Source organism: Haliotis rubra, unplaced genomic scaffold (genome assembly GCF_003918875.1).
Source record: "Haliotis rubra isolate DU_JTF1 unplaced genomic scaffold, ASM391887v1 Scf436, whole genome shotgun sequence".
NCBI classification, from domain to species: domain Eukaryota; kingdom Metazoa; phylum Mollusca; class Gastropoda; order Lepetellida; family Haliotidae; genus Haliotis; species Haliotis rubra.
The window spans coordinates 668,788-696,357 of NW_025767120.1; the positions used below are offsets into that span (position 1 = coordinate 668,788).

The 27,570-nt window shown below is 39.1% G+C and overlaps 1 protein-coding gene across 1 annotated transcript in view; it reads right to left on the reverse strand.

Moving 5' to 3' along the window:
• The window catches only part of LOC124289201, a 29,395-nt gene extending 3,636 nt beyond the window's left edge, over positions 1-25,759 (reverse strand). Inside the window, exons 1-8 of the mRNA XM_046725807.1 lie at positions 24,767-25,759; positions 23,241-23,333; positions 22,896-23,040; positions 21,888-21,935; positions 20,806-20,898; positions 16,640-20,637; positions 2,310-2,402; positions 954-1,001 (exon numbers count right to left, since the gene is read on the reverse strand). Coding sequence (XP_046581763.1) covers positions 954-1,001; positions 2,310-2,402; positions 16,640-20,637; positions 20,806-20,898; positions 21,888-21,935; positions 22,896-23,040; positions 23,241-23,297 — 4,482 coding nt within the window. The 5' untranslated portion in view covers positions 23,298-23,333; positions 24,767-25,759. The remainder of the gene's footprint in view (positions 1-953; positions 1,002-2,309; positions 2,403-16,639; positions 20,638-20,805; positions 20,899-21,887; positions 21,936-22,895; positions 23,041-23,240; positions 23,334-24,766) is intronic.
• Between the last annotated feature and the right edge of the window lie 1,811 nt (positions 25,760-27,570).

The window sequence follows — 27,570 nt, forward strand, 5'->3', positions numbered from 1 at the left end:
GATATTAAAGCATTATACGAATATTTCATAGCATAATTATTCAGTTTAAGGCATAGCAGAAGTAAATACGTCAGATCCAAAAAGGTGTGTAATCGTCCCAGCTACTTACGCATTATAATTACTCTTTGCTAAATCAATTCACCTTTCCGTGCTTTCAATCTTGATACCAGATGTCTCTCATGGTAGGAGTACTGTCTTGTATGAGTTCCGGGTGTTACTAGGAAGGGCAGATTATGTTTACTCCTTCTGCAAACATCTGATGTCATCACTGATGTTCAGTGATCCATTCTTATATACTTCCCATCAAAAGTTTAGACTCACTTAAAACACTCACTATATGTTATGTATATATATATATGGTTACATCGAAGATTGATTTCTCCACTAACTTTGGGAAACCATGCATAACATTGCTGAAAAGCATGTGCAAATATCGCCCATGTGAACAGCTGCGTTTGGTGTAAAGTTTTATTGAGAATTTGCCAATTTTCACTGATTTTTATCATTTGTTAAACTCATGACAATAATCTTTTCAACGTTACGAATTTGTTTTACAATACATCAATTCATGTGTAAACAGTACCTTTAAACAGTATGGAATATTTTGCAAAATTCAGTTTAAAACAGTTGCCTGAAGTAAGTGCTTATATTAACACTAGTGATGGGAAGCATATTTGTCACATGTCGATGGGTTCGACCCGGGTTCGATTCCCCACATGGGCTCAATGCATAAAGCCCATTTCTGGTGTCCCCCCTCCGTGATATTGCTGGAATATTGTTAACCATACTCAGTCACTCATATATTTTCACCACCAATTTGCCTCCAAGACTGAGGGGAATCTGATTATTCTTGATCGACATTTATATTTAAACAACTCCCTAATCATTTCCATCTCAATGAATCACATATCTTACCACAACTCACATAATACACCCAGTCACATATTACTCACCTTCAGGAATCGATGACAGTGAAAGTTGTTCCATCGCTTCCAGAATACCTGCAAAAATATTCAATGTAGCTACACATACTGAAGTATTACTTCCCAGCTAACACACAACGTTTTCACAAGGTTATAGATTGGTAACGTCATGAGACAACGTTGTCACAACATTAGTAATACGTTATTTTATAACGTTATGTCACAACGTAATAACAACCATGGAAATTTACGTTGAGGAAACGTGATGCTTTGGGCTCCCCACAACGTTATAACAACGTTTCTTATAACATCGTGTCACGATAGTTTTCTGTAAAACTTTTCATTTTGAGACTTTGAGATTCTTTCTTCACTATTCAACTTAAGCTTCAGAAAACATAAAACTAAAACAACATGCAAATTGGCGAATAAACATTGAAGTTAATTTCTGCTTTATTTCTTATTTACTGTTCACAATTGGGGAAACTATTTAACTACTAACGTGAAATAGAACGTTAAGACAACATACAATACGTTAGCATAAATAACTTTAATCTTGTGGCGACGTAAATATGACGTATGACAACGTCAGGCCACAACGATGTGACAAGGTAAATGAGAGTCCACAGCATAACGTAACGACGAAAGCAAAACGTTGTGACAATGTGAACTTGTTATCTGGGTTTACACTGCTTATTTGGACCCGTGAAGATCCGGGTTAGTATTGGTCTTCAGCAACCCATGCTTGTCGTAAGAGGCGACTAACGGGATCGGGTGGTCAGGCTCTCAGACTTGGTTGACACAGTCATGTCATCGCATCCCAGTATCGTAGATCGATCCTCATGTTGTTGATCACTGGATTGTCTGGTCCAGACTCGGTTTAATTACAGACCGCCACCATATAGCTGGAATACTGTTGAGTGTGGCGTTAAACAACCAACCAACCAAGCATATTTAGAAATAAGTGCAGCTTGTGAGTTAACGTACTTAAGTTTCTTGTCGAAATAAGCACTGACACCTGTAACTAACTAACCTGGGTCGTTGATTTCCGGTGGGCCAAAGGTTTGTATTGATGCTACTCGACCATGTGCTCCAGCTGTTGCCCCATTTAGTGCGACCTCCCCACTGACTGGCATGACCATGTCATGTGATACATCACGATCCGTTACGGTATGACTCTGAAGGAAATAGATATAAAATTTATTTCACTAAAAGCCCAAACTAAATACCCCAAATTCACATACAGTAATTACAAATTCTTTATCTTATCACGTATGTTTCTCTCAAGTTTTTGTTGATTGTTTGTTGATTGTTTACAATATGGTCGAAATAAACGATCTTCGTTAATGCATCATTCGTATCCATGATTTATCTACGAATGTTTCCTACCTGACCACCTTCATGCCTGCTGGCTTCCACCTCTGTGACAGCTTCTGGGTCTGCCATCTCTGGTGTACCTTTAAGTAAGGAGGTGGTACCTACCTAGAAATACCAGACATGATGTATTAGAACAACTAATCATGCTGTTATTTGTAACATTATCATTATTGATAGGACAGGTTAGTTAAAATATTAGATAATTTGGCCTTACAAATGACAGTTTCTAATATATATGGATAACGGTAAACAAGAAATATTAAATAAAGGTGGATTGATATAAACTTCTAAGTACTTTGATGCCTGTATTAGCATATTTACATTTCTTACAACTATATTCAGGACATTTAAACCATTAACAAGATAAATATACTTGACAGAACTTGCGTGAAGTAATATGTGATTTGATTTCTGTGACATTCTGCTACAATACTTATAAACAAGTGTAAAGTAGTTACTTCATTCGAATTATTTTTTTATTAAGGAAACATGAAAACAATAAAGAAGACTACCAAAATTACTTAAAACAGTAACACAAATAACAGCCACGTTTCAGATAATCCTGCCAATATACGATGTAGCCTCTACATAATGTTCAAACATTATGGAAACGAATAAGAGAACACATGAAAGTACAAGTGATTCTTTATTCTTTTCCAGAATTTCACCCACAGTGCAATACAAAGCTTGTGAAGAATCATGGAAGAGAATAAAGGAACACTTGTACTTTCATGTGTTCCCTTATACGTTTCCATGGGTACATGTATATAATAGTCATTCTAGATGTTTGAAAACTACATTATACATTGTCTTAAATTAGACATCTATAATATCCAAATGTTCTGTTCAATTACCTGATATCCAAATATGACATAAATATAGATAAATCTCCAGATTATTACTTATCTATGATAAAACCTCCATAAAATGCATAATGGTCTCTAAATATTACAGAGATACAGCCTCTATATGTTATAGCATACTAATATCTATAAAAAGAGTACATAGTTTTACTATAATCGCCTACAATACATGTCTATCATAAAAATCGCCATGTAATATAAATGTAAAATAGCATATATAGCTATATTACAGAACCTATCATCACGAGACTCAGTAATCTCCCTTGCAGAGTTCTAAATTTAGCCCAGCTTCAGTAGCTGTGAACCTTTGTCCCACGGCCACAGTGGGCAGATACAGCTGTATGCCACCTTCATTACCAGATCAAAGATGGGCAAATAGGGCAGTTTACACAATTGTCGTATATACCACTGTAAACTAAGTTGAACTCTAGCGACAACACAGTCACTCACTGAAAACGGGGGCTTCGTAGAAAATGAATAGCAGGTCACGTTGCCCCAGTGACCACAATAACAGTTTAAGCATGAGGGCAGTCAGTTGAATGGCTTCGTGGTTACATTTCAGATGTTATTACAAGCGGGAATCCGGTTGGATATGGTTATTGATAGTCTGTCTCACAATCCCTGAACCACATTATTTTCCCTACAGCCTAGCCTTCCCTGTAGTGCTAAAGCCCTAAACGAAGCAAGTCTAGATTTCCCCAGGTTCAACCCCGTGAGGTACAAGAATTCACTGAAAATGCTTTGCTAACTTGCATGTGGTGCCTGGATTGACGTAGTTGAGTGGGGAAATGATGAGGATTTTATGGAGGAGCATGTACAATGTGAATGACAAACACCCCCCCCCCCCCCACACACACCCAAAGAAAAAAGACACCCCCAAAAAAAAAAAACAAAAACAAAAAAAAAACAAAACAAACAACAAAACAAAGCAACAAGAAAAAAACAACAACAAAAAACTCCAAAACAAAAATCATGTGCAAAGTAAGTGACGACCCCCTTACTTCAGGTGTACCTACTGATGACGCCCTACCTCCCCAGAACAAAATGGGTAACACTCCGTTAATCAGCAATCTCACCCCCACCCTCCACGCCATAAATTTTGAACGATCCCTTATGACATTGCAACTCTGTACAAAACACATGAAAGTTGTCTGCAGATACATAAATCACACAAGCATACATATGTCACGGTGCAGTGATGACGACCGCCGATGATAATGCTACCATACTCACCTTTCCTGACAAGGGTTGGCCACAGATATATCAACGATGCTGTAAAGTCTACAATACACAGTTTTATTAAATTTCAGAGCTGGAAAGTCCAACGGGGAATCCCCTCTGGGGAACCTTGATGGTGATCATGCGCATTGGCCGGTCACGTGATTGCTATCGTCGTGTCTCAGATTGATTCGATGTGAAGCTGGGCCCCGTTTCAGAAAGCTGTCGCTAGCGCTACGATAGTCTGTCTCAAAGTCCCTGAACCACATTATTTTCCCTACTGCCAAGCCCTCTCTGCAGTGCTAAAGCCCTAAATAAAGCAAGTCTTGATTTCCTCAGGTTCTGAATCTCTGGTCTCCCTAGGGCTCCTTTTCAATTGAAATGGGCTTGTTTGTTACTATCAAAGTTATATATATTCAGAGACTAAGCCTTAGTCTAGGTTATTGACTGCGAGGCTCTATGTATATAACGGCCATCTTCTGATAGCGCACCGACCCGCGGATCAGTATTTAGTCGAAGAACCGTGCACTGCTCATGTTTACTGTTGAAAAATATTTATAATATTAGTGATTTTTCGGTCGTACCTATTATATTGTTTTGTGTCTCTGGTTCTTGGCAGAAATCCATGGATATCAACAGTCTGACTCCCTATCCCCTTTCAACATCAGATGAATGTGAGAGCGTTATGGTTGCAGTGCATTAAGATATACTCACAGTGGGCGAAGTATGTCTAGTTCATCACAAAATCCAAGAGGGAGCAACAAGGTCCCAGAGCAATTTCCACAATTGTAGAATACACCCACTGGAAACAGGCAACACTGATTCAATAAAGTTTCAACCCCGGCAACTCAGACAGTCACTGACAATTCCAGGAAAGCGTAGAAATAGCAGGTCACGCTGACCCAATGATTTCGAGTCTATAAATAACAGTTAGTTAAAGCATAATGGGTGTTAGTGAGTGAGTGAGTGAGTTTAGTTTTACGCCGCACTCAGCAATATTCCAGCTGTATGGCGTCGTTCTGTAAATAATCGGATCTGGACCAGACAATCCAGGGATCAACAGCATGAACATCGATCTGCGCAATTGGGAACCGATGACATGCATCAACCAATTCAACGAGCCTGACCAACCGATCCCGTTAGTCGCCTGTTACGATAAACATGGGTTACTGAAGATTTTTGCTTATAGCGGACACCTTGTGAAAACGAACTCTAAGGAGGTTTTGTTTCAGCTTTCTTGCAAACCTGCAAGCCTTGAGTCGACAGCTTTAACAATTACGTCTCGTGTGACCACCTGAGACAGGATACTGTCGGATTTCTCGCCAATGTCGGGTGAGGTAGCCATTTCAAGTTTATACTTGTTCAGAACAGGCGAAGAGAACTAGACTGCAGCACAGGCCCTCGTGTCTTTGTGAGGATTAAAGATGAAAAAATATATATTGTGTTTGAGATGACCCCCGACTAAAAAAAGCTTCACATTACAATACATGATGACAAGGCCGGAAATTTCGGTGCACCCCACCCGCCTGCTTTGCCGATCGCTACACTACCATCGCATGCAATCGGTTAAATCTTAATGTAAACATAATCATGGATGATTGGACCATCGAGCACCATTCATGACACCTACCAATTCTTTATTGTTATTTCTGCAAGTCGATGGAAACCCGATTTTAACCCTCAACTAAACGATCTTGACACAAATGGATGACGATATGTCCGCACACAACGGGGTGTGGTCGAAACAAGCCCTCTGGTTGGTTGATGCTTGTTAAGGAGACATTTACAACTGATCCTTTCTTTGGTGAAGCCATTGCTAAAAAAAACATTTTTACATTTCCATGTCAAGCAGTCGATGAAAGTATAAAATGCATCGAAGTGTCCGGCCTTGTCATTATGTATTGTACTGTGAAGCATTTCGAGTCGGGGGTCATCTCAAATTTCTATATATTTTATAAACAATCTTTAATCCTTGCAAAAACACGAGGGCCTGTGGACTGCAGGCGAGAAGGAATACCTGCGCTATGACGTCACTTATATACTCCCAACAAGCGGCCTCTGCAATACCAATTACCTCCCCTTTGTATATGGTTCGCAGCAAAGAGAAATCAATATCATTCTATTTCACTCCGTTCAAACGATTAAAATTATATTTTGGGGTAGCGTGTATGTTGAGACATAGTTGAATGGGTGAAGCAAACAGACACCTGGCGGGGGACAATGAGCAGTGTATCAACACGTGTCGGCTCTTTAGGGCAACACGTTCTCGTTCTAGGACAGGTTAGCTTTTCTTTAAAAAGGTCTACGGAAACTGGTGTTGCTACGTCACAAAAGGTAGACTGGGTGTTACTTGACAGAGTGACCGGCTGAATGTGTAATCTGCACTATGACTTCTGCTTTCTCTTTTAGCATAAATGGGGGCGAAATACTCTCTGTTACAGAAATGACAACATATGTGCAATAATCTTTTCAATTCAAATTTTATTGTACAAACTGAAAGAAATACTCGTATTCATACATGTCCCGGGGGTCCAAACTCACCTGGTCTCTGTAAGACTGACATGTTTCTTTAATGTTGGTTTTTAGATGTCGAGGGGCTTATATGCCGTTTCAACTTTAGTGATTTCTGATCAGTTTTCAGTATGTGGACAAGTTCTGATCTCTCTCTGTAACTGGCTATGGCGACCAATTCTGTTGTGGGTCTACAAATTATCTTTAGGTTTTACACATTGCATCTGACGACATGACATCTTAAAGCTGATTGGGATCATTCTAGATCACTCAATTCATCATCAGCATTACCAGTATCCTCTGCGTCGGTGTCACTGTCTGTTTCAGCCATGTCTATACGAGTCAGAATGTCTTTCATGATGAGCTTCGTAAGACGCTTGATTTTGTCGTTAATGACTGATTGACCAATGCCGCAGATACCACTCAGATGCCTACAATAATGCCTATTCAAGTGTCGTACTTGTTCAAGCTGACTTCGGCGATGCTGTGTTTGAAGTATGACCCTTGTATAGGTAGAACCAAAGCGCTTTTCAAAATGTTGCCGTTGTTGTTTTGAAAATAATAATACCATCAATAAATACATATCATTAGTTTCTTTAGTACGTCAGTTTAACTACGAAAAACTTTACATGAAGTGATGCCATAGATTCTGTTCATCAAATTACATGATGAACCATGTAGATATGGATGAGTTGTGGACAAACATTACATTTCCATGAAACAATGTACGGGTATTTTTAAATGCGGAATTCTGCGAGCACTATTTAGGGAAAGCATAACACATATCATTCATTCAGCTCTATTGGACGTGTTGTTTCAAATTCAGAGTGAGTGAGTATGGTTTTACGCCGCTTTTAGCAATAATCCAGCAATGGCAATGGGCTTCAAACATTGTACCCATGTGGGGAATCGAACCCGGGTCTGAACCACTAAGCTACCCCACCGCCCTCCAAATGCAGAAGTCAGCATGGGACGACGTATTTCGTGACACGGCATGACACCACTTTAGTTTTATAGTTGACCTTTAAATGAAAGTGAAATCCCAGTGTGGATGTAGGTTACTGGACCGACATAAGACATATGATTAATGTCAGTCCATGAGAGAGTGCATATAAAGGGATGTTACTGCGTGACATGTACTTTAAACGCTCCATCTCAAAAGTACGCTTAATAATAAATACCTATAATAAATATGTGGAAAAGGTAGCACATTTATGCTACTCATTCGATACCAACATTCTAAATAGACTAATATCCATGGATACCGATGGACAGTTTCCATTTCTTGGAAGCGTGCAGAAAATATGTCTATTATCATTCAAATGTCTCACTCAAAATAAAAAATCGCCAATAAATATATGTTTTTGTAGAAATATAATGTTGGTATTAATAGCTTGAAAGCAGCTCTAAATTAGCGCTAATATTGTTCCGATATTGTTTTATAGACTGAGAAACTAACATGATATTCGTATTGTATTCTGCAAATGACTTGTGACACATCATGGTTCTTGGAAAGTGTGGCAGAGGCCTTGGACAACAACAACAACAACAACAACAACAACAACAACAACCACAACACATACACACACATGACAAAAGACTGTGGCATTGCTACTTAATGATAAGATACACTTACAGCGGTTGTATAACGGTAATAAACCCATTCATCTGGACAAGAGAAACACAACAGCACTGGCAACAACGGAAAACACATTCTGTCCGGCCCAGTTCGCGGAAATTAGACCCACTTTCGTGGAAATATTAGGTCACCTTGACCGAAAAGCCCACCTGTCGCTCAGTAAGACGCGGTGACGCATTCTCAATGCCGATGTGGTGATATTTCTAAATGGAGCCTTCCCCTTATCAGATATCACGAGCATGAAATAAATTAGGACATTTGGATATGATAATTTGATTACTGTATATAACGGACACCTATGATAGCAAAATGGAAACCGGACGACGAATGTCAACATAATGTGTAGTGACATCGATATGCACAGGTGACAATCATATTTTACATTTAAGGGACTATATCAGCATAGACATCGTTGAGGTAAGAGCAACTTTTCATTTTGATGCGTTGTATAGCAAAATATATGAGATTGTTTTTATAAAGCAAACGTGTGCATACGTTGTTTTTTTTAAAAACAAGTATATCCTGATTCTCCGCTGTATATCACATGTGGTTAAAGGGTGAATTTTAGATATTGTTTTTGAAGTGTGTATTCTTTCATAGAACTGAAACACATTTACCTTCAAGAGACAGGACCAGTAAACTTTTATCTGTCACCTATCACCACATTTGGAGCCTGAAATCCCATTACATCCATGCAAACGTGGATATCCTTCAGTCATGGCTTTGTTTTCTGAGCTGCACACCTTACACAGAGCTGTGAAAGTCTGATAATATTATGTTTGCACATATACAAGACATTTGTTACTTGACGCTATAAGGACGTAAGCACTTGCAAATATTTATATGTGTTACTGCTGCCCGTTAATCACCGACTCTTCCTCGTTTTCATTTTGCACATGTGATTGTAAATGTTCTTGTACTATATTTGTAATGTTTCTTACCTTCTCCAAAACTATTCCTTCTTGTATTTTTCGGTGAAGACGATTCTAGATATGTCAGTATGAAGGTCTGCACAGTCTTATGGGGAAACCCCATTTGGGAATTTTACTTCGTACTGAGCATGCGCCACAGTCTGTCACATGACTAGCATATCATTCGCCACCACTCACTCCTGAAGACCTGTGCCCGTATCGATCAATGTGACATGCGAAAATACGACAAACCAATCAAAATTTAGTTTAGGATTGGGTTACTTTGACAAAAGAATGTTCCTAATACTTAAATAGTTTAAACAATAAAATATTTGTATGTATCATGATTTTGATCACTAAAAGCATTGTGTGCATAGATTGAAAGACAGGGTCATGTATAGTGCGAGATTCAAATCCACACACGTGCGTTTCTTTGCATAACGGCCCCAGTTCTCTGAGGAGATGTTTGGCTTTTCTGATTTATTTCACTGTAATATTCATTTTGACATTTACTAAGAGGCGATAAATATTATTAATTTGTTTGAATAGCTACGAGTTTGAAAACAATATATATATATATATATATCTATCTATATCTACCTATCTGTATATCTATCTTAAATATTATGTTTTCATTCGCTTAATTGTAGATTAGCATCTTGTAATGAGGTTTCTCGAGTCGATGAAAACAAATTTCAGCCTATTCAACTTTAACATACCACCATTAAGGTTACATGCAAGTTCAGGCAACCTGGAGTTTAACGACAGAAAGAATGAAAATGATGCGTTTCTTCAGTTATTGTTTCTGGTTAACGTGTCTAGGTATTTTCTGATCGGTGATAAATACATTAAAGCATTGATAACAGATTTGATATTCTATATGCAATTCATATATCTCTCAGTCGAAATTCAAACGTATTTAGATACATGTCCAGGTATATGTAGCTTTTAATAACATGTATCACACATTGGAACAAAATGTTGCCTCAAGTTCTGCCCCTAAAATTGTTTACTAGATGCCATGAAGAAATATATTGTTTGTTTCTAAATACATTTCCAAATACAGTTTTCTACCTCTCTGAGAAATGTCTGTATTTATTGAAGCAGTGACAAAAATATCAATCCACAGTTGCTGCAAACTCAATAGATAGTAATCTATTTAAATGGTTGTCAAGTAAATGATACAGTCGTTCCTCAGGACAAATGTCAGGATTCGACTGCCCACAGGGTTACAATATTTGAATCCTCTCCCAGGTTCTGGTGTCCCCCACTGACATATTGGTGTACCAGTACTATAGTCTGTTTGCAGTGAAAAGGTACCGATGAATTTCACTCTAGATAAAAAAGTAAATCGATTAAATCTAAATAAAGATTGCGAACCCTCATAATTTTACCTTGCCAATTGAACATGCAAATCTCAGAATTTTATTAGGGCTCCTTGCCTTTGGGCAGGAGACCTATTGTAATCGTTCGTGTTTTTTTTATTATTATTATTTATTCTTCCGCCGTATTTTGTACCACTTCTACAAAGAGCACCGCTGGACAGAATCGCTTGAAAAAAACACCAAGGTGCCGACAGTGCTGAAGTTGTGCCTAAGAAAATCTCAAGGCTCTAGGCCCAATAGCAAAGGGCAGATAATTCAAAATTTATTAAAGAAATTCAATTTCAAATGCAAATATCTCCAAAAACTAATGCTTCAATATGTGCCAAAGTTCTTGGGCAGATGGGCAATCAAAATGCCTACAATTTCGCCTGGACGGCTCAAGTCGCTAAAATGCACCTTTTGGCCGCTATGTTGGATTGAAGTTTTTGGTAATGTTTTTCAGCAAAACGCTGACTACTTTTCTCCCAAAATGTGCTGCACTGAAACTACAAGAGCTACGGCTTTCAAACTTTGCTTACTTTGTGTCTATACACTTCCTACACAGGGGCATCGTCAAATGTGGCTATGTGTATATGAAGGCCGCCATATTGGACGCTACTTCTGGGCTAAAGTTGTCTTCAAAAACCTCCACGGGCTTCTTTGCCATTTTCTGCCAAACCAAACTTAGCACATACAGCACTTTAAACGCTTGTTCTGAAGTAGCCTTTGGTTGCGGAACATTTTCTGTTCTTTGTCCTTTGTCAAAAGTCACTGGAAGCGCTACGGCTTTCAAACTTTGAAGAGCGCCATCAAAGTTGCTGATCAAAACATCTGTTCAACATTATCAATGTGAATACAACGTATGGGAGCTAAAAAGAAAAAAACAACTATTTGAGACGTGCCCCAAATGAAAGAAAAAGAGTGCCAAACTAACTCACCCACACCTCGAGGCACACCACGCCAAAAATCACGCAAACAGACTTTTAACAACGTACCAGTCATCATAAATAATACTTACGTTCAAAACATCAACGTTTGGACAGATTTAATAAAATAGGGACTTTTTTATATCGCCGACGGCCCAGGGATACACTGACGAATGTTACAAAAGTTCCTCACACTTTTACGACACGGCAGATTACCCGTGCAAAACATGCGACAGTCTGAAGGAAAGTGCGAGGACGATTATGGCCGCACCTTCAAGCAGGTACTCACGTTGTTTGTTTTCGATTCCCCACAGACGCAGGCAAGTTGTACACGTTTATTCACCGTGTCAGCATGGATAGCACTTGAAAACTATTAGGTAAGTATGCAGTCACATGTTCATAACATCTACATCTATATCTACATCTCAACATGTGCATGGGATGCTTTGGCGACACTTTGCCGGCTAAATTATCTCATGATATATCCTATAAGGAGACTACCACTGCAAAGCATGGTCCACGTGCAGATATGGGAGACGATGTCAATTTCAATTGACAATGACGAGAGCTGTCCAGCGCTGATATGCGGCCAACGTGGTGTTACTGTTGATTACACAGATATAATCTTTCTTGTGTTTGAGAATAAGACATTTCTTTCTGAACGTGATAACACACTTGGTTTTGTCTATATACATCCTATGAATACATGCCTTCTGACCGATGAAAGACTACATAAAGGAATTGAGTATTTAGAGAGAACATTATATGCTATGATATATGACCACCCTGATTGTGGCACAAGAGTTGTGTTTACGAACAGTTAAATGTGAATCACGACTTGTCACCTACATGTAACGGCATTTAATGCAGACCAAGAGTATAATACTATAACAACGTAATGTTGGCACAGAGCTAATACCAATGTTAATAATAATAAGTAGATGTGTTATGTGCCAACAATGCCATAGCGTTTCACAAAATTAAAATACAGTGCAGTAGAGGTGTTATATCTTCATTGTAATTCAATCTTCTGTAAGGGGTATGTCTTTAGGCAGTTTGTAAAGATTGTCAATGATTGAGCGTCCGGGTCAGGGTAAAAGTTGCAGCTGTGGTCTAAGGGGGGGGTAACTCTGGTCTAGCTGAAGGAAGCGTAAAATCGCTCAACACCACCTACTCGCCGGCTTTGCAATGCCCAAAGAGTAAAGCGCTTTCGGTAACATTTGGGTTTTCTCCAGTTATAGGTGACCTGTATCGAGGTGTTACGTGTATTTCCAGTATATATACCTGCTCTCGATTCACAAATTGTCAGCTGCAACAGTCCGAGTGTAACAGTGTGATGGATACTGATACAAACTACTGAAGTACCTTAATTGCTGTCAAATCACAAATTCACTTGCGTCAGCGTCAGGGAGTGAGTGAGTGAGTTTAGTTTTACGCCGCACCAAGCAATATTCAAGCTAATTGGTGGGTTTTCTACTGTGCACAAATTGTCAGTGTATATATATGGTTAGCTGATCATTTTTTATTCGATGGTTCATGTTAAAAAATATCACCGTTTTGTGGTTAGAGGCAGCGCTGAAAATCCTGTAAGAACCACTCACTCGCCGACCTTCTGATGACTAAAGAACAAATGCAATGTTGTAACATGTGGGTCTTTTGCAGTTTGTTTGTGGACTTAAAAACTTTATAAATGACTTGTTTCAAGCTGTTATATGTATTCCCAGTATATTTGCATGCTCTAGATTCACAAGTTCAGTTGCGGCAGCGTGAGAGTAACAGTGTAATGGATACTGACACAGACTATAGAAATAGCTTACTTGCTATGGATTCACAAGGTCCGTTGTGACAGTGTGAGGGAAGCAATGTCATGATTACTGATGCAGACTAAAGAAATACTTTACTTGCTATGGAATCACATGTTCAGTTTGGACAGTGTGAAGGAAACAGTATAATGGGTATTGATACGAACTATAGAAACACAACGCACGAGCACCTCATGTCAACATTACAACTTAGCTGGTTCCTAAGTGGCCTTGTGTATTCATAGCTTTTCGCCGTGGAAGCCATGCCAGTTTACACTTATCAGAGGGGTACACAAAGTCCGCAGTCTAGAGTACCAGTTGTCCGTACTCATCAATATTCAAACTGTATGGCGGCGGTTTGTAGATAATCGAGTCTGGACCAGACAATCCAGTGATTATCAGCATGAACATTAATCTGCTCAATTGGGAACCGATTACATGTGCCAACTAAGCTCAGCGTGAGAGAAACAGTGTTGTGAATATTGGTACATGCTACACAAATACAGAGTACGGGCGCTTCGTGTCACATTTCAACTTGGCTGTTGTTGATATTTAAATGGAAATGGTATCTACAATCACACGAAAATAAACACCATAAACAACCACATAAACACTAAGTACCTGAGGTCGACCAAACCACACGAACCCGTTTCCATCCTGTGCCTTTGGCAAAGCGCAATGTAAAATGTGACTTGTTAATAACTGAAATCGATCCTGTTCCACTGATCCTCTTTTCGGATCTGACATGTCTGCGGTCCCATTTTAAATGTTGAACACGTTAAAGTAGTGTTCTGTGTATGGTCGTGTAGCTCGGATACGTGTGGTGCGCAGTCAAATCCTGATAGTATATGCTGACTCCGTTACGGAAATGACGTGACCTGTGGGTGGCGTCACATAGGAACCGACCATATGTCATTCAAATATATCTTGCTTTGTCAATGGAAAGCATAATGGAAGATACTGCTCTAAAAACAGTAAGACGGCGTACAACGGAGGTATCAGGTCGACTCTGCAAGGACCATTCCCATTAGGCGTTCATATTCTGACATATTCAACAATTTACTTGAGGAATTCAAAAGTGATTGCCAGTGTAGTGATACACGAGTCTTTATCATGATTTGTAATGTGTATGGCATGCCCACGCGGATGGGCCAAAGGACAGGTAATGTAAGTGCACACTTAGTATACGGGAACATGAAGTACATAAAACAAAGGCGTGTGATACAGTTCTCATTAATATAAACTTTATTCCGCAATTCTGAACCGTAGGGAATGTTTCCTTAGGTTCCATATGAGGTAACAAAAACATAGCATGATGTATTTCAAAGTATCATTATCAATTTCTTCATAAATATCTGTGTCGGGAAACAACGAGATCTCTCGAGCATCTCTATTTTCACATATACAGACAGACAGAAGTATTGTGTTAAAGTGCCACATGACAGTTACAATAGGTATAATCAAGGCATTCAAAATAGCTATATAAAAAACTGCCATCCAGCCATTACTGTCTTGTGAGACACTAAACATTTAAAACTTATGAAATATATAAAAGCATATTACAAGATAGAGTAGTAAATGAACAATATAAATATAAAACTTAGTGAGAATATACAACCATTGTGTTTATATACATCAACATCTGTCAGTCAGGCAAAAAAAGGAAGAAATGGTTTTGGAATTTGTGCTCGGATTGACAATATAAACACAACGAGAACTTTGTCAAACGATTTAACAGAAACTTAAAAATAAATGACCAAATAAAAGGATTATCATAAATTATGACATAAAACGATTCTTAGAAAATATTTCTTTTGATCCTAGATTAGATTTGTTGCTGTTATTAAACATAGTTCACTGATCTGTCCTTTGTCTCAGTCATTGGCCAAAAACCTCACATTTCAAAGTTACGTTTCTTAAACAGTTCAAAGAATGAGCTAAATATGTATCAGCAGCAGATACATATGGACCTCATTTCTTGAAATATTCAAGAAACGTGACAAAACATTTAAATTACCAAATCAGTTTATGTTCACACACTAAATCCTTCACCGATTCGACTTAGAATTGGTCTACATAAACTCGTATTCCAGCCACACCTACATCGAGCACACCTCAGTATAGTGTAAGGTCGTTTAGCTATATGCTGGACTTCTGCAACCCATGCCTGTAAGAAGCGACTGACGAAATGGGGTGGTCATTCATTCTGACTTGATTGATGATGCATGTCGTCGTATTCAAATACGCTGCATGGTGTTATAGTTAAACTGTTTTAGATTTAATTACTGGTTTTAAATTCGAATCTGTGATAATCTAGTTATTTTACTGTCCTTCGTTGACAGTTTTTACAGTTAACCATTGCTTACTATGCATAAAATTAATTGTTCTCGTCACGATATGGCTTAAATATTGCCGATGTGACGTTAAATTTTAACTCACTCACTCACGCTGCATGGTGTCAATCATTTATTGTGTAAACCATACTGCATTATATACATCAAACTGCCATACAGCGGGGATATTGCCGAGTCTGTCATTAAAACAAACATTCACTTGATTCGCATTTAATGAAGACATCTACTTTGTAGATACAATTTCATCAGTCATTTTATTTACAAGATAGTTAAACCTATTGTTTTCTTGCATCCAGATTTGTAAAATCATTCAGTATGAAACGTGAAGAATGTACAAATTATTCTACGCACGAATGTGATTACATTTAGTACATATATACAAGAACAGAAAACGGAAAATACAAATGGTAATAAAATTCCCGTTACGATAAATATGAATTATCGTAATTACAAATGTGTATGATGACAAAAGAATAGGGGAAAAGGATAAACTTGGGTACACTTCTTTGACTCCTGAACATTGTGCAAATAAAACGAATAATAAAGAATCTAGAAGGAGAGTCATTGTTTATATTGTTGACTATTGAACAAAATATGCTATCCAGATTGGTTTGATTCCCTTTGAACAACAAATGCAGAGATGTGTTATTCGTGTGAAGAGAGTATAGTCCCGTCTACTGCGCAATGCAATGCATTGTACTGTATCACAAACAGCTATTCAAGTGTATCACATAGTCACATTGTAGGCATTTCAAAACCTATGGTATCTTCTTCTTGACCGATTTGCTAGGTATCCAGCCAACTCACGATGGCCTTGGCTTTCAGCATGGTCGACACAATTTCTGCCATTCCTATCAACTGCGTTTATATCAGCTCTTGACTGTAGCAACAGGTCTACAGCAGCCCTATTTCCTTGTCTTGCAGCAATCATCAGAGGCGTCTGATAGTAGTACATGTTAGTTTCATTCACGCGCAGACCTTCTTGAAGAAGTAACTGTATTTTCTCTGTCTTGATGTCTTTAATACTACATGCATAATGCAGCAAAGTAGACCGATTACCTCTTTTATCATATGCAATGATCGATGCATTCCGTGCCAGTAAGAGTCGCAAGATGGTGACGTTGCTTTTACTAATGGCAAACATAGCTGGTGTTTTCTTATATTCGTCTATTGCATTGATGTCAACGTCACGATCAAGTAGTTCCTTAACAATGTACGTATTATCGGTGTCAACCATGCATACCAGATGTAGACAGGTTGCTCCATGATTATTTCTGTGGTGCAGCTGGGCTCCTTTGGCTAGGTATAAGTCAAAGGCTGCTGTATTTCCACTTCTGCATGCAGACATCACGGGAGTGTGATTGTAAGCTCCTCGTACATTGACATCCACACCTTTCTCTAGAAGATACTTTGCAAAGGCTGGATGACCATCCGATTTAGCTGAAACGTGCAACATGGTATTACCATCCTTATCTCTCACATCAATATTTGCTCCTCTTTCAACTAAAAACTTTGCAACTTCTGTGCAGTCTTCCTCGTTCCTTGCAAGACCCATAAGGGGAGTTATGTTGCCAGAATCCAGAACATCCACATCCATGCCCAGCTCAAGTAGTTTAGCACAAGCATTAACATTTCGACGCCAGCAAGCTGAATGGAGATAGGTGCTTCCACGGCTGTCTTTTGTGTTAATGTTTGCACCATTTGTTATGAGTAGATCTATCAACTCAGGGGAGTCTGACCTCACTGCATACATGAGAGGTGTGAAACCGTTTTCATCTGGGTCATCAACAGGCACCAATCGTACCAACTTTTCTGCAAGCTGCAAGTTGACACTCCTGCATACTACATGGAGACACGTTTGTTTGTATTCATCTGTACATGTCATATCTGCACCGCAAGACAGCAAATACTCAACAATTTCAATGTTCCCGTGAAAACAGGCTGCCATAAGAGCTGTTCTCTCCTTTGGTCCACGATTATTGATATCTATATCTTGGCAATGGGACACAAGATATTTGATCAAATCAAGAGAGTTCTCGTTGCATGCGACATATAAGCATCCGCCTCCAAGATTGACATCGGCTCCTCTCTTAACCAATTCTTTGACAAGATCTACCTGGCCTCCTTTACATGCCCCCATGACCGGTGTCCAGCCTGACTCTGTTAGCGAGTTGACATCACTGTTTTGAAGACACACTTCCAACAGATTCGACATCCCTGACATCGCTGCCATGTGTAAACATGTTGTTTTCATATCATCTGTGATTGCAATGTTTGCACCTTTTGTCATAAGAAAGTCAGCCATTTCCGTGTGACCATGTTTCATTGCTAACATCAAAGGTGTTCTTCCACCAGCATTAACACAGTCAACAGTGAGTCCTACATTCAAACCAAGGAGCCACTCTGCAACTGGTATATTTCCTTTGATGGCTGTAAGATGTAAACAGTTCATACTGCCTTCGTCCAGTACATTTACTTTGGCATTCCGGGCCACAAGTTCTTTGGCAGTCGCTAACCATCCATGTCTGCAAGCATACATCAGTGGTGTTCTTCCTCTTTGACCTATCACTTCAATCTCCATACCACCTTGGTCAAGAAGGATTCGTACTACTTCTGTTTCACCTTTCACACAAGCAAGGTGGAGACAATTGTCTTTTCGTTTTATAGCAGATACATCTGGTACGGCATTTGCTCCGTTGGCCAGTAGAAAACTCACAAGATCCCCATGACCATTGTATGAGGCATACATTAAAGGTGTTCGTGCATGCTCCCCATGTTTGTCGATATCCATGGTTTTATCTAGAAGGAGTTTTACAATATCTATGGATCCTCCTCGACATGCAAGATGAAGACAGTTATCACCTTCTTCATCAAGCAGTTCTGGGTCAGCCTGTCTTTGAAGTAGGAGTTCTGCTAACTCCTTGTGTCCAAGGTAGCAAGCATACATAATAGCAGTCATGTCATTTCCTCCTCGAACATCAATATGTACACCAACACGGTCAAGAAGCAGTTCTACAATTGCGGTGAATCCATATGCAGTTGCTATGTGGATCAACTGATCTTTGTTGTCACCATGCGATCGAGGTGTTTCAATTTCAGGTGGCACTTCTGTTTTGGTCGGGCTGCATGCTGTTGATAAGGTTCGAACTAACGGTCTTGTTTCTTGTGTGATACCAAGGATGTCTCCAACAGTAATGGAGGCAACTTCGTGCAATCTATCCTTTGAGTTTTCAATGAGTATCAGTAATGAAGACACGTTTCCGCTCAGGCAACAACCAAGATAACCTTCAAGGATTTCAGGAAGAGAAAATGTTGTATGCTCAAATGAAAGTTTGCTTACAGGAGCAGTGCTGGAGTAAGATGACCAGTACAAGAATCCCATTCCATGATCTTTACCTCGAGAATGCAAATATTGTTCAATGTTGCCATGACTCAAGAGTTTTGAAAAGAGACATGTGGCCATATATTCCAGAGTGAAACATTGATGTGACAATGGAAGAGCAATATTCCCATCAACGATCTCCCTTGCTAGTCTCCCCACCAGTGCAACACCTGCATCTTCTTGTGTAAGTTGTATCATGAAGCTGTGCATATTACCACCACTTGGATCCTCTGAGATGGAATCCTCTGAAACTTTTGTCCTTTCAATTAAAAATTTGAGACTGCAGTTTTGAAGGATAAAGTCGGGATGCATGTCCCCTACAACAAACGCGACAACATCGTAGATAGTGGGATGGCTAAATGTCATCCTGTCGCCTTCGGACAACAAAAGAGTTCGATTCTCGTTTCTCGCAGCTTCATTTAGACGATGTGCATGACCAACATCTGGAAGTATCTCCTCAACTGTTTCTATCTTTTCCCGAAGTTCAACATTCCCTCCTTTCTTACGAGCCTGTTGGAGATGAATCAAATTCAGTGTCCCATCATTGAGAACCATAAGCAGTAGCACTGCAGCTCTGTAGTTGGGATCATCTGATGTGAATATGTCGCTTATCAAGTCATGCAGATATGTCCAGGGCTCCGTGAAAAAATCCACAGCTTGATCCTTTGACGAACAACCGTCTGCAAACAACTGACAGATATATGGAAAGCCAAGTGTCTTATATTCCAAACTTGCAATGTGTTTTATTTCATGTTCATTGAGATCAAATCTCGCTTTGGGCAAATGTTTTCGAAGAATCGATTCTTTCTCATGTTCTTTCAGCTCAGATATTGTGAGATCAGCTATAGTGCTTGGTCTGAACAAGGATGTTTTGTATTTCCTTAACATAGTAGAGACAAGTTGATGCCTGGATATGTTTGTCCTACTGCTCATGATAACCTTTAGAGAGGTTTCAGGAGTTGCAGATGCCTTGTCATCTTTACTTTCATCATCATTTTGTCTTTTCTTCCTCTTTTCCTCCAAGCATTTGAAATGTGTCTCTAAGTAATCCAATATCTTTGTACAATGAACTTTGACTTCGGAGGTAGGAGCAAAGCGACCAAACACATCATCTAAAACAAGCAGCGTTGGAACTTTGAGATTAACATGACGTTCAACTTTGAAATGCGCTACATCATCTACATATTTCACGTAGTACTTCTTTCGTCGGTATTTGCCCATGATGTAAAGTGCCATTGTTGTTTTACCTGACCCAGGTGATCCAGAAATAAGCACATGTCCGTCGTTTTCCAGAGCATCATAGACATTTCTATAAGCTTCTGTTTTCACAAAAATGTCTTTCGCCAACTTCATTTTCTTTTTGACCATATCTACAAGGAGATAATATATAAATAAAGACGGGTACACACTTCCATATGTAACTGACATTTGTGCATGTTTTCTCTGGTTAGACCATGTACATTCTAATATACTGACTGTTGTTCTACACATGTTTTTTAAACACGGACAATTTTGGTTATGATCGAAAGTACGAATACCTGGAATATCATCGACATCACCGAGGGAGGTTCCTTGTGAAACCTTCATTTTTCGAATAAGGTTTACGACGTTCACGTTCTCAGGGCGTGCACCTGTGATAAAAACGATATTAAAGCATTATACGAATATTTCATAGCATAATTATTCAGTTTAAGGCATAGCACAAGTAAATACGTGAGATCCAAAAAGGTGTGTAATCGTCCCAGCTACTTACGCATTATAATTACTCTTTGCTAAATCAATTCACCTTTCCGTGCTTTCAATCTTGATACCAGAAGTCTCTCATGGTAGGAGTACTGTCTTGTATGAGTTCCGGGTGTTATAGGAAGGGCAGATTATGTTTACTCCTTCTGCGAACATCTGATGTCATCACTGATGTTCAGTGATCCATTCTTATATACTTCCCATCAAAAGTTTAGACTCACTTAAAACACTCACTATATGTTATGTGTATATATATGGTTACATCGAAGATTGATTTCTCCACTAACTTGGGGATACCATGCATAACATTGCTGAAAAGCATGTGCAAATATCGCCCATGTGAACAGCTGCGTTTGGTTTAAAGTTATATTAAGAATTCGCCAATTTTCACTGATTTTTATCATTTATTGAACTCATGACAATAATCTTTTCAACGTTACGAATTTGTTTTACAATACATCAATTCATGTGTAAACAGTACCTTTAAACAGTATGGAATATTTTGCAAAATTCAGTTTAAAACAGTTGCCTGAAGTAAGTGCCTATATTTACACTAGTGAGCCTAAACTATTGATGGGAAGCATATTTGTCACATGTCGATGGGTTCGACCCGGGTTCGATTCCCCACATGTGCTCAATGCGTAAAGCCCATTTCTGGTGTCCCCCGCCGTGATATTGCTGGAATATTGCTAAAGGCGGCGAAAAACCATACTCACTCACTCATATATTTTCACCACCAATTTGCCTCCAAGACTGAGGGGAATCTGATTATTCTTGATCGACATTTATATTTAAACAACTCCCTAATCATTTCCATCTCAATGAATCACATATCTTACCACAACTCACATAATACACCCAGTCACATAATACTCACCTTCAGGAATCGATGACAGTGAAAGTTGTTCCATCGCTTCCAGAATACCTGCAAAATATTCAATGTAGCTACACATACTGAAGTATTACTTCCCAGCTAACACACAACGTTTTCGCAACGTTGTGAGAAGGTTGTAGAATGGTAACGTCATGAGACAACCTTGTCACAACATTAGTAATACGTTATTTTATAACGTTATGTCACAACGTAATAACAACCTTGGAAATTTACGTTGAGGAAACGTTATGCTTTGGGCTCCCCACAACGTTATAACAACGTTTCTTATAACATCGTGTCACGATAGTTTTCTGTAAAACTTTCACTTTGAGACTTTGAGATTCTTTCTTCACTATTCAACTTAAGCTTCAGAAAACATAAAACTAAAACAACATGCAAATTGGCGAATAAACATTGAAGTTAATTTCTGCTTTATTTCTTATGTACTGTTCACAATTGGGGAAACTATTTAACTACTAACGTGAAATAGAACGTTAAGACAACGTAAAATACGTTAGTATAAACAACTTTAATCTTGTGCCGACGTAAATATGACGTATGACAACGTCAGGCCACAACGATGTGACAAAGGTAAATGAGAGTCCACAGAATAACGTTGTAACGACGAAAGCAAAACGTTGTGACAATGTGAACTTGTTATCTGGGTTTACACTGCTTATTTGGACCCGTGAAGATCCGGGTTAGTATTGGTCTTCAGCAACCCATGCTTGTCGTAAGAGGCGACTAACGGGATCGGGTGGTCAGGCTCTCAGACTTGGTTGACACAGTCATGTCATCGCATCCCAGTATCGTAGATCGATCCTCATGCTGTTGATCACTGGATTGTCTGGTCCAGACTCGGTTATTTACAGACCGCCACCATACAGCTGGAATACTGTTGAGTGTGGCGTTAAACAACCAACCAAGCATATTTAGAAATAAGTGCAGCTTGTGAGTTAACGTACTTAAGTTTCTTGTCGAAATAAGCACTGACACCTGTAACTAACTAACCTGGGTCGTTGATTTCCGGTGGGCCAAAGGTTTGTATTGATGCTACTCGATCATGTGCACCAGCAGTTGCCCCATTTAGTGCGACCTCCCTACCGACTACCATGACCATGTCATGTGATACATCACGGTCCGTTACGGTATGACTCTGAAGGAAATAGATATAAAATATATTTCATTAAAAGCCCAAACTAAATACCCCAAATTCACATACAGTAATTACAAATTCTTTATCTTATCACGTATGTTTCTCTCAAGTTTTTGTTGATTGTTTACAATATCGTCGAAATAAACGATCTTCGTTAATGCATCATTCGTATCCATGATTGATCTACTAATGTTTCCTACCTGATCACCTCCTTGCCTGCTGGCTTCCACCTCTGTGACAGCTTCTGGGTCTGCCATCTCTGGTGTACCTGGAGCTAAGGAGATGGTACCTACCTAGAAATACCAGACATAATGCATTAGAACTAGTCGTGCTTTTACTTGCTTATAGCATTATCATTATTGATAGGACAGGTTACATAAAATACTAGATAAGTTGGCCTTACGAATGACAGTTACTGATACATATAGATAAAAGTAAAAAGTAAAAATATTAAATGAAGGTGTATTGATAAAAGCTAGTAATTAAGCACTTTGATACCTATTACAAATGTACATTTCTTACAACTATATTCACAACATTTAAACCATTAACAAGATTAATATACTCTGACAGAACTTGCGTGCAAAGTAATATATGATATTATTTCTGTGACATTCTGCTGAAATACTTAGACAAAATCACCACGTGTCAGATAATCCATGTAGCCTATAGAAATATATATTTGAAAACTATATTTATACATTGTCTTAAATCAGACCACCATACTATCCAATTGTTCTGTTCAGTGACATGATATCCATATATGACATAAATGCAGACAAATCTCCAGATCATTACTAATCGATGATGTAACCTCCATTATATACCTCCATAAAATACATAATGATAATTAAATATTAAATACATAGTCTCCAACTGTCATATCACATATATAAAAAGGGTATATAGTTTTGCTACGATCGCCTACAATACATGTCTATAATAAACATGTCCAGGTACTTTGAAACTGCATGTAATATAAATGTAAAATAGTATATATAGCTATATTACAGAACCTATCATCACGAGACTCAGTAATCTCCCTTGCAGAGTTCTAAATTTAGCCCAGCTTCAGTAGCTGTGAACCTTTGTCCCACGGCCACAGTGGGCAGATACAGCTGTATGCCACCTTCATCACCAGATCAAAGATGGGGCAAAGGGCAGTTTACACAATTGTAGTATATACCACTGTACACTAAAACACTGATTCAATAAGTTTAACTCTAGCGACAACACACTCACTGACAATTATAGAAAAAAAACGAGGGCTTCGTAGAAAATTAATAGCAGGTCACATTGCCCTAGTGACATAAAGTAACAGTTTAAGCATGAGGGCAGTCAGTTGCATTTATATACATGGCTTCGTGAAAATTACATGACATAAAGTAAATTCAGATGCATTTATTACAAGCGTTACATTAATTCAGAAGCCGGAATCCGGTTGGATATGCTTATTGACTGGGAAGCTATATGTATGTAACGACCATCTTGTGATAGCGCACCGACCGAAAAGTATGTAGTACAAGGGCCGTGGACTGTTCATGTTTACTGTTGAAAAATATTTAAAATTTTAAGTGAGTTTTTGTACGTACACATTATATTGTTTTGTGTCTCTTATGCTTGGCAGAAATCCATGGATACCAACAGTCTGACTCCCTATCCCCTAACAACATTAGATGAATGTGAGAGCGTTGTGGTTGCAGTGCATTATTTAAGATATACTCACAGTGGGCGAAGTATGTCTAGTTCATCTCAAAATCCAAGAGGGAGCAACAAGGTCCCAGAGCAATTTCCACAATTGTAGAATACACCCACTGGAAACAGGCAACATTGATTCAATAAAGTTTCAACCCCGGCGACACCTCTGACAGTCACTGACAATTCCAGGAAAGCGAGGCCTTTCGTAGAAATAGCAGATCACGCTGACCCAGTGATATCGAGCCCACATAACAGTTAGTTAAAGCATATTGGCTGTTAGTTGCATGTGCATACATGGCTTCGCGGTTACATTTCAGCCGATCATCACAAGCCGAAATGCATTTGGATGTGCTTATTGGTTGCGAAGATTTTTTTTCATATTGCGGACACCTTGTGAAAGCAAACTGACCAGCCAGTAGTTTAGTACAAGGACCATGAACTGCGCATGTTTTTCTTTCACTGGAACAGTTCACGTTTACTGACCTTACTGACAATTATAGAACTGGTGTGAAGAACACATTAATTTACATAGGATTATTACGAAACACAATAATGAAATCTGAAAACCGTTTATAGTTCAGGCTAATCAACGTTTTTTAAGTCTCGAAATGTTTTGTCTCGAGTAATGTGAATTGCTAGTTGCTTGGGGGTCGCTTCTATGATTCCCGGTGAGAAATTATTCAGTGGTTCACAACTGCAGTGAGACTACCTAGTGGGTGGTGCTTTCACTCTGGGCAGTGTGACAATACCGGTGTACTGTGGAGTTGAAGGCACGATGACCCAGCTCATAGTCGTCAGTTGTAAGTGAACTGCATAGTAATGTGGATGCTTTAGTGCTTTCTGATGATGTCCCAAATGTTGAAGAGTCGATGCGAATCAATGGGAATTTGTACATATTTCCCCAAGGAACTACATTCTTACTTTAGAATACCAGTGGTATGCCATCATAGTTTACTTCAACTGTTGAAATGTAGCCTATAGTATTTCAGTTTTTCAAAGGTACGGAAATAAGGGACCGTTCATAATTTATGGCTGGGGTGGGGGGTGGTGGGGGTGGGGGGTGGGGTGGGGGTGTGATGAATTTAAGGGGGTCACCCATTTTGTTCTTTGGAGGAATGGGGTCAGCAATTTTGTACACATGTACTAGGGGGTCAGCAATTATCTACATAAAAATACTTCAACATTATGCTTGAAAAATATGGGAAGGGGGAAGGGGGTCATTGATTTTGTACATGATATGCAAGGGGGGGTTTCACTTACGTTGTACGTAAATTTTAGGGGTGTGTGTGTGTGTGTCATTCACATTGTACATGCTTCTGAATAAAAATCATCATCACCCACTCTTGCCATAAATTATGAACGGTCCCTAAGACGCCACACAACATAATGTGGATTCAGGAAAGGTTACTATGGTTTTATTGTGGCTAGTTTTTACTAATTGACATTTAGTGAATATTCCCGATTAAGTACACCTCATATGGATTTGCTCTCTTAAACATGACATACGATGTATTAATATTAATCGTCCTCACTCATTTCAAATTTAGAGGCCTTACTCTGAGAGGGTGGGGACGCAACCCCGTGAGGTACAAGAATTCACTGAAAATGCTTTGCATGTGCTTTGCATGTGGTGCCTGGATTGACGTAGTTGAGTGGGGAAATGATGAGGATTTTATGGAGGAGCATGTACAATGTGAATGACAAACACCCCCCAGCCCCCATTCCCAAAGAAAAAAGACATCTCCCCAAAAAGAAACAAAAAAACAAAAACAAAAAAAAAAACAAAAACAACCCCCAAAACCCCAAATCATGTGCAAAGTAAGTGACGACCCCCTTACTTCAGGTGTACCAAACTGATGACGCCCTACCTCCCCAGAACAAAATGGGTAACCCTCCGTTAATCAGCAATCCCACCCCACCCTCCACGCCATACATTTTTAACGATCCCTTATGACATTGCAACTCTGTACAAAACACATGAAAGTTGTCTGCAGATACATAAATCACACAAGCATGCAATGCTGATGACCGCCGATGATAATGCTACCATACTCACCTTTCCTGACAAGGGTTGGGCACAGATATATCAACGATGCTGTAAAGTCTACAATACACAGTTTTATTAAATTTCAGAGCTGGAAAGTCCAACGGGGGAATCCCCTCTGGAGAACCTTGATGGTGATCATGCGCATTGGCCGGTCACGTGAATGCTATCGTCGTGTCTCAGATTGATTCGATGTGAAGCTGGGCCCTGTTTCAGAAGGCTGTCGCTAGCGCTACGATAGTCTGTCTCACAGTCCCTGAACCACAATATTTTCCCTACTGCCAAGCCCACTCTGCAGTGCTAAAGCCCTAAATAAATCAAGCCTAGATTTCCTCAGGTTCTGAATCTCTGGTCTCCCTGGGGCTCCTTTTCAATTTAAATGGGCTTGTTTGTTACTATGAAAATTATATATATTCAGAGACTAAGCATTAGTCTAGCGCTACGACTGTGTTACATGACAAAGATTTTCGAAGCTCTCTTAGCGCTAAGACAGTCGTAAGTGCCATACATAACATTAACTTACAACAATCTAAGAGAGCTTCGAAGATCTAGGCCCTGGCAGTATATGAGATACGACAGTCGCAGCGCTACGATAGCTTTTGAAACAGGACCCTGGATTGCCATAATGCACCAGCTATAGTTATAGATTTTAACAAGTATATATAGTTCTCCAATGTTTAATAACTGGTCTTAACGTAAAACGCACGTTATCTTTGGTAATGAAAGTATATAACGAGCAGTGTGCGAAATAGCCTCTGGCCCGCTAGCCCGCGGCTAGTAAAAATCCA